The 14,434-nt window shown below is 41.7% G+C and overlaps 1 protein-coding gene across 1 annotated transcript in view; it reads left to right on the top strand.

The window, feature by feature from the left end:
* The window catches only part of LOC104964133 (fibrillin-2-like), a gene marked incomplete at its 3' end in the record, with an annotated part of 17,380 nt that extends 3,742 nt beyond the window's left edge, over positions 1 to 13,638 (top strand). Inside the window, exons 2-4 of the mRNA XM_010792854.1 lie at positions 268 to 596; positions 12,867 to 12,949; positions 13,537 to 13,638. Coding sequence (XP_010791156.1) covers positions 415 to 596; positions 12,867 to 12,949; positions 13,537 to 13,638 — 367 coding nt within the window. The remainder of the gene's footprint in view (positions 1 to 267; positions 597 to 12,866; positions 12,950 to 13,536) is intronic.
* Between the last annotated feature and the right edge of the window lie 796 nt (positions 13,639 to 14,434).

The raw sequence follows: 14,434 nt of genomic DNA, 5'->3' as shown, positions 1-14,434 counted from the left end.
CCATTGAGTTCTTTTTAACCAAATCTCTCTCAGAGGGGCGTGGGGAGGGGCTCCTTATTTTCTTCTAAAGTAACAGACAGAGAATCAGCACTTTGGAAACAGGGCTGAAACAGAGGGGATTATGGGTAATGCTGCAATGATCTGTTTGGTGTTTCAGCCAATCAGAGACAGGTTCTGTATATATCTGAGACCTATTGATGAAAAACAGTATAATTGGGGACCTTTATGGTGTTTCTAATCTCCTATCTTCTCTCTTCCTCTGTCTAGCCCCTGCTCTGGAGTGCACACCAGGACTTCTGATCTAGATCCCGGACTAGACTCCTCAGCCTGGGTCCACACGGTGAACGGAGAGCCAGAGAGAGTGCGAGGTAACAGGGAGGTAACTGCGTTTTGGAGGGATAGCCAGACGGACCGATGGCATCAGGGAAGCTGGCCCAGGTGCTGCTGGGATGGGCGGCCATGTGTGTCGGGTCGTTCCACTTGTGTTGGGGTGAAACTCCCGGGACAGGACAGTACCAAGCGAGCCGCTTCACGGGCACCGAGGACCAGAGAGAGGTGCAGCGGGTCAGACGCCGCGGGCAGGAGACTCTGAGAGGGTAAGGACCGCCATCTCTGTGTGTGTGGGACGAATCCCAAATGAGACGCATAACAGAGTTTGGATTAATTCTTATTATACTATATTCAACTTCATGAGGATATTTTTTTAACAGTTGCTCCATTTTAGAATAGTAATTACAAAAAACAAATAGTAACACATTCCTTTTTAAATATTGAAAGTAAAAAAATACATACAATTAAACCATTTATTTGAACAAGAACAATGAAAACAATATTTTTAAATATATTAACGCTGAATTGCCCGGTTTAAAAAATGCTTTTCTTGATGGTGAAGTCCAGTTTTTAAAGTGTTTGATGGCGAAAGGCAGGAATGACTCTCCTTGGCATTTTTATCATTCATAAAATCAAGTACTAAAAAGAAGAATAGTGCATAAAGTTTGCTTTTGCGTACACTACTGGGAGCATTCGCAACAGTATCTGGAGAAAGTTCAAAATATCAATGTCTTTCCTCTGCCTGCCTTCTTTTTCTGGCAGCTTTCTTTCAACTGCTGTGCTTTCTGGGCTGGGGCCAAGCTCGACTTATACCAAATTATGCTGCTGAATACTACCACATTGTTTCCCCAAAAACAGCACATGTTCGACCTTAACGGGCCATATTGAAATCTCCCAGTGTATTTACAGCAAATTGACCTTTTCATGGGAAAGGAAGGAAGAGAAAACAGCCTCCTTTACATCTCATGAGGGGGTGATCAGTGAAAAGCAAGACCCAAATTCCACTGAGTGTATTAGTAAAGCCGGAGAAAGGACTGCAGGAGGGGAGATTTTAGGCCCTGGTGTTTAAGGTTAAGGCAGAGAAATGTTGTGTGTGTACATATAGATGTGATTTCCCTTTCCTGTAGTGTGTTATGAAGGCTTGTGTGCATGTAAATGGTCTGCAAAGGCTTAAATCCTAAAGTTGGCCCCCCTCCCCGAAACTCCTTTGTCTGTGACACCACTACGTAACACGTGCGCTTCTATTGGCTAGCGCTCAAACACATTGTACGTGATAGGCTAAGGGGCGGGACATCTCTAAGCGGTTGACCAATCACAACAGAGCAGGCCAGCTAACCAATCAGAGCAGACTGGGCTCTGGTTTCAGACAGAGGGTGAAAAGAGGTGCTGCAGCACAGGCAGTATGAGAACAATAAAGAGCTTTTTGAACATTAAAGCATGGAGACATGTCCCAGGAGAGACACTACATACAAATATGAACCTGAAAATGAGCAGAATAGCCTTTTAAGGTGTTGTTCATTTGAGTATCCAGTCAAATTACCTCCAGGGATCACCTCTCCCAAGCTTCAGCCCCCTCCTCCACTCCCCACGTTGTTACCCAAACACCATGACTCTGGGTGTGGGATGTATTTCGGCGCAGGAGAGACTTTTCACTGTATATTTCGCCACTTCTTGAAAAACAAAGGATGTTTTGTTGGGGCCCGTTTTTCAGTGTCTGCATCAGTTATTCCAATCAGACTCCCATCTGTCCCAGCTTATGGTTCCCCCCGGTGCCAAGCCACAGGAAATGAGGTATTCGTATCACCCAAGGGGGGTATGAAAAGGGGCATTTGTTTCACTGCTGTAGGTGACAAAGCAGAAGAGAGGATAACACAGAAGTATTAAAGAAAGAAAGCATATGCGGAAATTATAGATGAGATGAAGAGGAGATTGGATAAGAGAGAAAAGAGACATATATCAAGTAAAAGTGTTTTCCGTTATGTCTTAGTGGTAAAGCAACACAGTCCCAGAACTGGTGTTTTCTCTAAAAACGTACTCAGTGAGAACCCCCACTGCTTAAAATAAATACATTTGTCTGCCTTGTCACTCATTTTTGATTAATATAGAAGGCATTTGTCCAAAGAAAATCCTCCCTTGAGACATGTTTAGAGGGGGACATTTTATAAAAACTTAACATTTTCTTCACTAAAGTCTATTGTACAGCCGTCATTTTGTGTGTTCATTGAACCATGAATGAGTTTATTGGCATTGAACCCGAAACATTACATATGATCCGTCTGAACAATATCTCACATTCACGGACTGTCCAGTGAGCAGCCAGCGAGACCTTGCACAATAGCACATTATTTCCCTCAAGTCGAGTGTGATGTCCTGAGAACTTGCAACGAAAAGCCTGCAGACTTTTTCCACAGTTCTGGAAACAGTGGCGTGTCAGGAATGAAATGCTCTTGTTGTGATAGTTCTGTAGTAAATAAGTGATAGGTGACACAATATCTCTGAAATGTAGGGTATGTTAAGGATTACAAAAAACTCTGTTTGGATGTTGGGCTTCAGGCCAGAATGAGTATGTTATTTTATAAAATGTTTGATTATTTTCATGGGTTTTCTAGGTGTTGCCTGGTAACTGTCACTTGAATTATGCCCGAAACCTCCCATGATGGCGGGCCAAACCAAATGACTGTAATGTGTCGGGTTTATTTTCAGTTACTGTTTGAGTATCGTTGCCCTGAAAAATATCACAGTTAATCTGGATTCGGTTAAAATTAGTCATCAGCAAGTGAACATTATTCATCTGAGAGCTGGACAGAAGCCATCGGGTGAAGAAATCACACGATGAGAAAGTGTTTGGCTTCGTGTAATCAGAGCCAAATGTTTCTTACACTGGCTGTGTTACAGTTACTACAACTCATTCACCCCGACTAGAGCCGCAACAGAAAGAAAGAAAACAGAAACTATTTTGATAACAGATGAATCACTAAAGTGGTTTTTCAAGCAAAAATGTCAGATATTGCTGTTTATAGCCTCTAATTTGTTTCAAACTTTGTAAATCGCCCAGATATGAAAATGAGCTTTAGGGTTAGTTGCAGCTCTTAACCCATCAAACTATAATCCATGCTAACAGCAAGGCTTGTTCTACATGATAATGCTTTTATGTGAGAGCTGCAGGGATCACAGTGGACTATCAGAGCCTCAGTGTGGGCTTCTCAGCTCCTCTGTGTGGGAGATGGAGGGAGCTGAGGTTAATGATGGTCATTACGCTGGCCTTGGGCTGCTGGTGCAGTGTTTATTTACTGGCTGGAGCTCCATATCCCCTGCTCCGTCTCTGGTGGCTCTGGCTCTGATGCTGGCTGACTCTGATTTATTGGCTCCCTCCGCACACTGCAGCCTGGCACCGGTCCACTCCAGGGCGGTATCTGATCCGACCTGGAGCTGCAGTGCTGGCCTGGGTTTGATGAAGGGCGATTGAATGTATGGTTGGTGTAAATGTTCTTTTGTTCAAAGTCCAGGAGTATTTTAAAGAAAAGGAGACAAGGTGACGCCTCAGAAAGTTTAAAGAATATTTAATAAAGTAGTGTTGTAGTGGATCCAACAAAAAGTGTTCGCAGCTGTGGGCAGGAGAAGAGAGAGACCGCGGCCGTTTCTCAATCACAAGGATGCTTGCTTGGTAGCACATGTCTTCCGAGTCACTTGCTTCAGAAGCGAGGCAAGAATCCTTCCTGGCATTCGGAAAACGAAGAGTGGAACAGGCTAGCAAGTGTGCAGGTGTGTGTCATATGAGAGGCCCCGCCTTACATTTCCCACCACAGATTTGGGGAAATTGGTCCGTGCGCAAAGCATTGTGGGGATTTNAACAACAACAACAACAACTATAAACACTAGAAAGTGTTGTTTTCAAAGGGTTAAACAAGCATTTATGGGAACATGTATGTGAAGGATACAGGCCTCACAACCAAACACACATCCTAAAGGTTATGCTTTTTGTTTAACATCATACATACACAGACACATTTTTTTAAACAACTTTATTTTACTAGATTGAGTGCACACAATCTTGTTTAAAATAGTGATTGTTAATTGTGTGGTACTCATATTGTCAGTGTGTTGCAGCTCAGCTTGCTCCTGGCAAAAGGCTGAACTGATGAACACCACCTGCCTATGTAGATGCCTAGCCTAATTGGACCGTGCCATTCCCCTAAAACCTTGAGGGGTGTTTAAAGAGGCAACTTAATCTAAGCCTCCCATCTTTAGAGTCTTCTCTCCACTGCACTCAACAATGGACCGGCCAGCATTGGTATACACTCCTGCAGTGTGGAGAGGAAGGCTGGGTGTGTGAGGGTTGCTCTTGGGAAGAAGAGCTCTCATTTTTGTGAAGTTTTTGTTTAATGAATGGCGGTATGTGGCGCAGTGGGTTGTGCGTAGGTGTGCGGGTCGCGTCTATCGTTATTCCAACCCAGTTTAGATTTAACCACGCCCACTTCCGCATTACGCAAGGATCGACGTAGCTCCGGGTCAGGGGAGCACAGGTTCAAACCCCACTGCAGTCAGCATGTCGTTGTGTCCCTGAGACACTTCACCCCAAATTGCTCCTGTGGGGATTGTCCACAGTATTGAGTATGTAAATCGCTTTGGATAAAAATGTCTAACATGTAATGTAATGAATTCTAGATTGTATCTGTTTATATTATAAAGAATTCAAAAATGTTTCATCCTAATTGATTTTGTTACCAATCCTAAAAACTGTATATGTATTTTGGGTAAATATGAAATCCTTATTATTTCCTCCTCTACCTGCATTCCTAGTTTGTTGCGTACCCTGGCCCTTCACAATGTGCAAAAGTGTTACGGCAACATTTTAAAATCCCAATTTATATCGTTTTAAAGTGACTGTCTTTTGACATTTAAAGACCTTGAACTTTAAGAAACTAGAATGGACATGTTTCCATATGTGTTATATTTTATATGCCAAATGATGAATAGACAATAGAAAAATAATCAGCAGACTAATCACTAGTATACATAATTGTTGGTTGCAGCAATAAATGAGTGACAGATGGTTGGCAGTCTAACAGAAACTTACAGTAAATGACTAAATACTCTCTTGATGTGTGGTTATCATATAGCACAATAACTGTAACGTTGGTCAACCAAGCAAACCCCATGAGACATATATGTTTATAGTTTGTTATATCATGTGTCATGCAATAAGCTCATGCAATGCCTTTACATGCAAGAGCAAGATGTTTGTGTGTTGGTTGGACCTCAATGTGGCCAATAAAATGTGGTGAGCAAACTGATATTACAGCACGTTATTAACAAACCACACGCCAATCAGCTGTCCCAGATAATCCAGTCTTAACGGCTCAGTCTTAGCCTGCACGTACAGTAGGCAAAAATGCAGACACGTAAGAAAACCTGAAATGGAACCTAATGCACATAAAACAGAAAAGGAAACTGGCAACTCATCACCAAAAGTCCTAAATTCTTCCTTTTGAGGGTGTTTTTGTCCTTCCTTTGTCCTCATATACTTTAAAGGTGGCTTTGATCGGTCGCATCCATTGTCTTAAAATTAAATAAGACAGATTGTGTGTATAGAGGACGCCATCCAGGCCATCCGGGTGGTACTGACTGTTATCCTGAAAGGGACTTCAGTGTCTGAAAGTAATTCTCTGCTTTGGGGCTGATTGTCTGCCAAGTTATCCAGAGCTGAGTAAAGCTGGGCCAAGCTGGGCTCAGTTAATAATGTTGGTGGTTTCAGGAGAAGAAGAAAAAGAAAAAGAGAACTTGGCTGGATTGTTTAACTCTAGCATACAAAAGATCTTGTTAAACTAAAAGCATTCAAATTTTTGTTTGTGGTCGGGATGCATAATTAATCGAAGTTTCATTGAAAAGGCATTATGGGCCATTTTTGGTAAAAACAAATATGTGAGAATGTGAAGCTGCAGAGAAGTCCCGACCAACAAGAGGTATTATACAGACTTAAAGATAATCCTTGTTTGGTACAGTCCCTCAGAGTAATCCCACCGTGTGTAAAAATTGTGAAAAATAGAGGCAAACAACTTCTATCTTGGACGACACAAGGTGTGTGTGGTTGATTTACCAGCTATAAAACTCACAAGGAAAAGCAGCATTGGAAACTTGCAACCTAGTAACACATCATTGTAAGTGTCAAGGTAATTGCTTTAATCCAAAGACCATGGCAAATGATGTCCTTAGAGTCCTCTACACCAGGATCATTTGAATATATTTTTCAAAGATAAGTGGAATAGTGTTTCAAAAAGCATCATCCATCTAATATTGCGAAACATATTGCAATATCAGCCAAAACAATCGCAATTAGTTATTTTTTCCAAATCGCCCTGACATTATTTGGGCCTAAAAATACTTTTTGCTGTTGACTTAAATTTGGAAAGAGACGTCTGACACTACGCAGACACACAAGACGAACACTTGATTAGCCATTATTTAAACCAATGGGCCTAAAAGTCTCAAAAATTTGCTAAAAGTCAAATCCAGAGTTATTTTCCCTCGTCAAATCATCTGGCTGAGCCGAGATTGGCCGTGACCGAGCACATTGGAGTCGGGCTTCAAAGTGTGCATGCTTCAAGTTGATGCAGAAGATTGCTACAAGATCCTGGAAAGATCTGGGTTTTTTTTCGAAAGCCGTTTTGGCTTCACCACTGAGCAACTTTTCTAGAAATGAATGGGGACCTGCCTCCCACGCTGTATCCAGTTCTCTTTAAACATCCAGGGTGCAGCCTTAGTTTGCAGGGCTTTCAAAATGTAAGAGTCCTGCTTCAAGCTTTTCTTCCTTTTCTATCTTTGTTTTTAGCCGTTAGAATGTCACAGAATGTTATGAATGAGAATATAGGGAGAAGTGACCTGTGGTGTTACACATTAAACACACAACGTCTAATCCTCCTTATTGACACCATACTAATCAACTCGCGGGAGAAATCTAACGCCAATTCAGCAAGGAGCCAAGAGGAAGACACGCCCCTCGTCAATGCAACCAATGAGAAGAGGACTACTGAATGATATATATTAGAATGTACGGGGAGACGCGGGCCGTTTCTCAATCTCGAGGAAACTGGCTTCCAAGCCAATCTTTCAAGGATGCTACGTCATCGAGTGCCGCCGAAGGACTGTTCCAATCTCCAGCATACTTGGAATTCCACCGAGGCCGCGTCCTTGGTTTGGGGGTAATTTCGAGGCTGCACATGGGTAGACTTCGCGTCCTTAAAATCCCCACAATGCTTTGCGCACGGACCAATTTCCCCAAATCTGTGGTGCGAAATNTTTGAATTAATTATGAAAATAAAAGCTAATTTGAGTATTTCTGTGGATTTCATTTTTTTTCGAATGTGAGACTTTGCTGCTACTCTTTGTCATATACTGTTATATGACAAAGAGTAGCAGCAAAGTCTCACATTCGAAAAAAAATGAAATCCACAGAAATACTCAAATTAGCTTTTATTTTCATAATTAATTCAAATGCCGTTAGTTATTTATGATTAGTTGATTAATTGTTCTGTCAATAAAATGTGACATGTCTAAAAAATGTCAACGAGACATATTGATCTTCCTGGCTAAATGTCAACAACCGTCAAAAAAATGACTGAATCGTTAATTTATCAAATAGTTTCTATCAGATGCCCTCTATCAACTATTATTTGGCGTGCTTCATGTCCCTAAATCCTATTCCCCTCCCCCCCTTTGAAGTATGACTCCACTTTCCTTTTGGCTCTCATTCTTCATATTTCCCCCTTGATGAGGTGGCAGCCATTTTCCTTTTATTACTATTAATGGCAGTTAACGAGCGATCCACGGGCCGGGAGGCAGCTTCAAAGGCGGCGACATGGCCAGAGAAGAGTTAATCTCCTTTAGATTGAGCCCTGAGAACAGTGGGACATTTCACATATTGAGGAAAACCCCTGGGGGCTTAACTCATTTTTTTATGGCTGTCTTTCATTCTGTATTACTTCAGTTCATCCTCTAAAGCCTCCTCTCTGAGACCAGGCGTTGACCTGGAGGAAAGGCTGAGAGGGAGGAAGAATAATAATCCAGAGCACCTCAGGGTCAAACCCCTATAATCCTTCATACATTGACATCCCCCCGGTCTGTAACAGTGGAAAATCTGCAGCGCTTCATGGAGAAATAGATCGGGGAAGACGTGGGGTTCACTGCTCATTAAGTGCTGGAATGCCGCTCCATGCATTTCTCAAGTTTTTCTCGGAGCTCAGTTTTTGCCCCAGAAATTCAACCCCCACTAAGGGTCTGGCCTCTTCTTGCTTTTGCTGTTCTCTCTTTTTTTCGTTTCCATATCTCCTCTCCCCACTCCTTTTTCCTGCTTCCTCCTCTTCTCAACATAAACTTGTTTTGTTTTCCCTCCCACTGATCCCCTGTTTCTTTTCCCACCGTCCCGTCTTCCCACCCCCCTCATACCATCCATGTATTTACACATAATATGTAGTTATTTACTGTAAGCGTCGTCCTCGCAACACTGCCAACAATCTTATACTTGTTTAGGGCTCCGACTTGACGCCCTATTATACTCATTTTCAGTTTCATGTGAGTATTTATTATGCCTGTGCTGCAGCACCTCTTTTCACCCTCTGTCTGAAACCAGAGCCCAGTCTGCTCTGATTGGTTAGCTGGCTGGCTCTGTTGTGATTGATCAACCGCTTCAAGATGTCCCGCCCCTTAGCCTATCACGTACAATGGATTGGAGCTAGGGCTGCTCAATTAATCGTATTTTAATCGCGATTACGATTATGGCTTGCAACGATTACGAAAACAACGTAATCGAAATAAATTTTTTTTAATTATTATTATTATTATTATTATTTTTTTTTTTTTCAGTTGAATTATATTTAAAGTTCAGGGTAATCAACTTTTAAAAACATACTGTTCACATTTTTTTTTTCCAATAAATGGATGTTTTCAAAGTCAATGAATAATTGCATTTAATAATCGCAATTACAATTATTGCCCCAAATAATCGAGATTATGATTTTTGCTAATCGAGCAGCCCTAATTGGAGCACTATCCAATAGAAGTTCAAGTGTTACATGGTGATGTCACTATGTTAAAAAAGTAGACGAATGATTTAAGCAAAAACCTATATAACACACTACAGGAAAGGGGGTGTAATACTTTTCTCTTGACAGACTGTAAGATAAGATGACTATTGGTTGCATCGCCACACTCTTCTCCTTCACTCTGTTTTTAAGTTTAGCAACCATAACGCTCTTCACCCTTTCTAAAACAAACCCTCTGTGGATCTCCCGTCTTCCTGTTTAATCTTTAAACTCTACCTGTGTTAATATCGGCTGTCTGCTTGCCCACCTGTTTGTGCGTCCCTCTGTCTCTCGGTGCCATCTGGTAATGTGATTGGAAGTGAGCTCTGCTCTCCATCCATCAGAGATTCAAAGCCCAGCTGTCATCTCCCTGGTGACGGCCCCGGGGCTTCTGTCGATACGTCTGCTGAGAAGGAGAGGAAGGTCATCGGTTTCACACAGAACTTGAGAAGTTCATCAGGGCTAAGAATCCTTCTCTAAATCTCCTTCTTTGGGCTGCAAATTCAACTTAAAGCTCACTTTCTTTTCTACATAGAGGTCAGTTTAGTTGTAGTGAGGCTGTGAAAACAGTTGTAAAAAGGTCTAACGTGGCTCTGGAGGGAGCTTTGCAGAGTCTGAAATAATAACTCGGATGATGTCTCCTATGTTAGGCTTCAGAATTCAAATGTTTGACGGACAGTCTGTGTTTTAAAACAGGAAACATGGAGTTTGAATGATGAGGGAATTTTACAGGCATGGAGGGTCTAATAAAGTGTTGCTGGGATGACGTATCGCCTCACGTTAACATTACACTCGTTCCCCCGATAAAAACACAATGGCTTTGGGATTTTGGAATATAACAGAAGATAAAAAAATATATTTGGAAAGCAGCAGTTTGTGATCCTTACAAGTTTTGTCCAGCACCGTAATCTTCACACATTCACACTACAAATAGACTTGCCAGAAGTAAGTTAACGTCACCGTCGCTAAGCTAAAGGCGGCTAATGTTAGCCATGATGAGGTTTTATAGACACTTCTTATCATTCTTATGATCATTCTTATTAATGTGCCAGATTTGTTCCAGTTTGTAACTCTTACAACCTCAGAACCAATGCCTGGATACGGGTCCAGGTTCCTGCCGTGCGGACTGAGGCGGGAAAAAGGAGTCTTTTTTATGATGGGTCTTGGTCTTGGAATGACCTTCAATCACGCCTCAAACTGACGGCACTTGTCTCAATAGCCTGTTTTAAATTGAAGTTGTCAGAAGTCCTTACCACCAGCTGCTCTTGCAGTAATAAGTAGTGCCTTTCTTACTATCCTAATGTGCACACTGTAGTGACTGCTTTTTTCGTCTTTTGTTTTCTTAGTTGTGTTCTCTGTATTTTACATGTCTGTGTTATGTGTAACGTTGCTGCCTTCTTGGCCAGGTCAGCATCGTAAATGAGATTTTATCTCAATGCTTTTTATCTGGTTAAATATATATTTTTTATCATTCGTTTTTTACACATTAACATATTTAATGTCATAGAACAAAACTTTAGATGTCTCTAGCTTGTGCTACCCAGAGATTTCATTTCAGGCCCCTTTAAATAAAATAAACACTGACCCCAAAACCCAGAAACAGGAAATGCTAAAATGCTAACTCACTTTAGTACTCATTCCTCTAGCTCTCTTGCTTCATAGAAAATGTCTAACTTTAGACTAAAAGTCAATATAATTCTTGAGGAAAAGTCTTTCTTGTGTTATAAAATAGGGAATATGAAGTTAAAGAGTTTTAGTTTATTGTATTTGTAGCTTTTTTATTCCTAGCGTCTGTGCTTTCAACTACTGAGGGACAACAGAAAAGAGCTAACTAGCTAACGCTGCCTTTATTCCCACCATTCTATAAATAAGCACTGTCTCTTTCAAATAAACCATATACCCTTGTAAAGGCTTGATAAATAGTTGCCTTTCTAGTTCTTCATCATTTAAAAAACACACAGGGTAATCAAGCATCACTTTAAACTGTCGTAAATGATTTCCGTGATCCCTGTTGCAAACGACTTTACCATGAGCATCTGGATCAGACTTTATCCAAAGTTGTGGTCCCTCAAATCTCAGTCCTGCCATGGGCAAATGCAAACAAGTAACCACCAACACACAGAGGACCACAGCCGGCATTATGCGCTTTGAAAGGTCACTAAGGGTATCATTATTATCACCACACAGTTGGAATCCCTTCAGCTTGTTAAACAGCTTCATGCAGCGCTGAGTCACACACACTTCCTTATATTATGTGGATTTTTGCTTTGGGATTGGAGCATGTTGGGACTTTTCCTCTGTTCCTAAATAAACCTGGTTAAAAGTAATTATTCACGGTAGATCAAAACTGGGCATTCGCTGGTCAGGCAGCTGTGTGTGTGTGTGCGCGCGCGCGTGTGTGTATGTGTGCGCGCGCGCGTGTGTGTGTGCATGCGCGTGTGTGTGTGTGTGTGGGCGCGCATGTGTGTGTGTGTGATTGCTAGATGTGGTTTAACCATCTTCTCAGAGGAAATCCTTGTGGCTAACCTGTCATGCTAATCAAGCGCTTCATAAGCTATGATGAGTCTTACATCTGTGAAACAGGGTCAAGGGCCACTGCAAGCTCCAGTATGGGAATGCTGCATTTGGATATTTTGCAGAGAACAGGCGTGGAATTTGGGGGAAAGGAGGATTTTATACATCCTGTCCTTAAATCCATCCGTGAATAAAAAGAAAATGCTGCTCCTCATATGATAGGCCCCTCACATTTCCTTTCCCCTCCATCCATCTCTTGAGGAGGCTTCATATCAAAGTCTGTTTTGTTTACTTAAAAGCCAAGGCCATGCAGCTCAGAAAGTAACTCTACCGTGTATTTGTTTAGGGCTTTTACTCAAATATGTTTGGGAGGTCTGGGTGAGTACAGTGAGGCCTGGGTGAGTACAGTGAGGCTGTGGCTCAGTGGTATAGTGCGCTGAATTTAGTGTGCTGAACTTTGAAACAGGGGTTAGCAAGTTCAAGTCCCACTGCAGTCAGCGTGTCCCTAGGCAAGACACTTCACCCCAAATTGCTCCTGTGGGGATTTCCCACAGTACTGAATGTATGTAAGTTGCTTTGGATAAAAGTGCCTAACAAGTGACNTACTTAAAAGGCAAGGCCATGCAGCTCAGAAAGTAACTCTACCGTGTATTTGTTTAGGGCTTTTACTCAAATATGTTTGGGAGGTCTGGGTGAGTACAGTGAGGCTGTGGCTCAGTGGTCTAGTGCGCTGAGTTTAGTGCGCTGAACTTTGAAACAGGGGGTAGCAAGTTCAAGTCCCACTGCAGTCAGCATGTCGTTGTGTCCCTGAGACACTTCACCCCAAATTGCTCCTGTGGGGATTGCCCACAGTACTGAATGTATGTAAGTTGCTTTGGATAAAAGTGCCTAACAAGTGACATGTATTGAATTTGTGTGTTCTTTGTTTTTTTGTGTCTCCGTCAGGCCCAATGTTTGTGGCTCTCGCTTCCACTCGTACTGCTGCCCCGGCTGGAAGACTCTGCCGGGAGGGAACCAGTGTATCGTCCGTAAGTTCATCCATCCTTAAATCCTCTTTAACACAAAGCATAGTAGAAGAAAAAATCACATAGAAGGGTGGGATAATGCTGTTTGTGTCATTAACCATGTTTCCAATCACTTGTTTTTATTCACATTTTTTAAGTATTCCATTCGAAAAGCTGTATTAAAAACTTGAAAATTCTATAAAAACGTCCTAAATTGTCGGGAAATGTTTTTATGCTAGTTAATTTGCTTAATCTAATTGTGAAGTTTTGAAAATGTAACTCACATGACTGATTAACTGTTTCTGGTTTTGACTTCTTCTTTGAGTTTTCCAATATCGTAGAAATGGCTAATACCAATTGACAAAAAATAAAACTGTCAGACTCTCCATTTTTCTCTTGAAGATAATTAAACTTGTTTGGTTCCTTTCACCAAGATTGTCCGCACCACTCAGTTGATGGAAACGGGCCTAATTTGCATTTCTTTTTATCTGGCGACATTGCAAAAGTTGGTTAAAGGTCGCTTGGTCATTGAATGGAAACACGGCTTTTTGTGTAGGGGCTGAGGACACAAAAATAAATGAATCTATTAAATTCTCGTCTCCTCTCTCCAGCCATTTGCAGGAATTCCTGTGGTGATGGTTTCTGCTCCAGACCCAACATGTGTACCTGCTCGAGCGGCCAGCTCTCTTCCAGCTGTGGAGCAGGAGGAGGAGGTCAGTAACTATTCATCGATCACACTAACTGAAACTTCCTCGAATAGGAAGCAATCACACACACCCACCAACCTAAACAATGCTGTATATGTATTCCATTACTTGATTAGTTGATCTGCAGCAGCTTTTCAGCGTCCTTATTGAACTAAGAAAGCAAACCGTCCCTTGTTCCAGCTTCTAAAGTTGTATGTGCCTTTTCTCTGTGTCTTATGTAAACCTAATATTTGCAATATCTCTGAGTGTTAGTTGGGCAACACAAGACATTTGATGATATTAAGCCGGGGTTTGATCCAAGGAACTACTCGTCCAATTGTCTATGTTTCCTCCCACCAAGATCAGACGAATAATTTTGCGTTGAATGGAAAAGAACTGGATGTTTTATACTTGCATTTGCCAGTGTCAAGGCACCCTGCCAGTTGCTCTCTGATGCAGATTTGTAAGAAATGGCAAGTGAAGCCGAATTGTGAGTACTCCAACAAACAGAAATGTTCCACTGCAAAGTTCCTAGACTGGAAAGTAGTACGCCTCAGTCAGGGACTTTCGGGGAGTAAAATAATCCTGATGAATTAGATTAGACCCTGTCTGTGCAGTCCAGTTTCTCAAAAGATCCCTAGATCTGGGGGAAAGTTCACTTGGACTATTAGATGAAAGGTCCAAACTATAGCTGCTTCGATATTTACTCATCAATTTACAAATCAACAGAAAGAAACGCTCTCTACAGTATTACAATAATCGTAAAATAATTTCTCATTCAAAAATGGCCTCTCAAATGTTAAAGGTCCCATGGCCATTTCTA

Source organism: Notothenia coriiceps, unplaced genomic scaffold (assembly GCF_000735185.1).
Source record: "Notothenia coriiceps isolate Sejong01 unplaced genomic scaffold, NC01 NC01_scaffold00036715, whole genome shotgun sequence".
Classification (NCBI taxonomy): Eukaryota; Metazoa; Chordata; class Actinopteri; order Perciformes; family Nototheniidae; genus Notothenia; species Notothenia coriiceps.
Note: the sequence above shows the minus strand (reverse complement) of the source record. Positions and strands in the feature narration are given on the sequence as shown.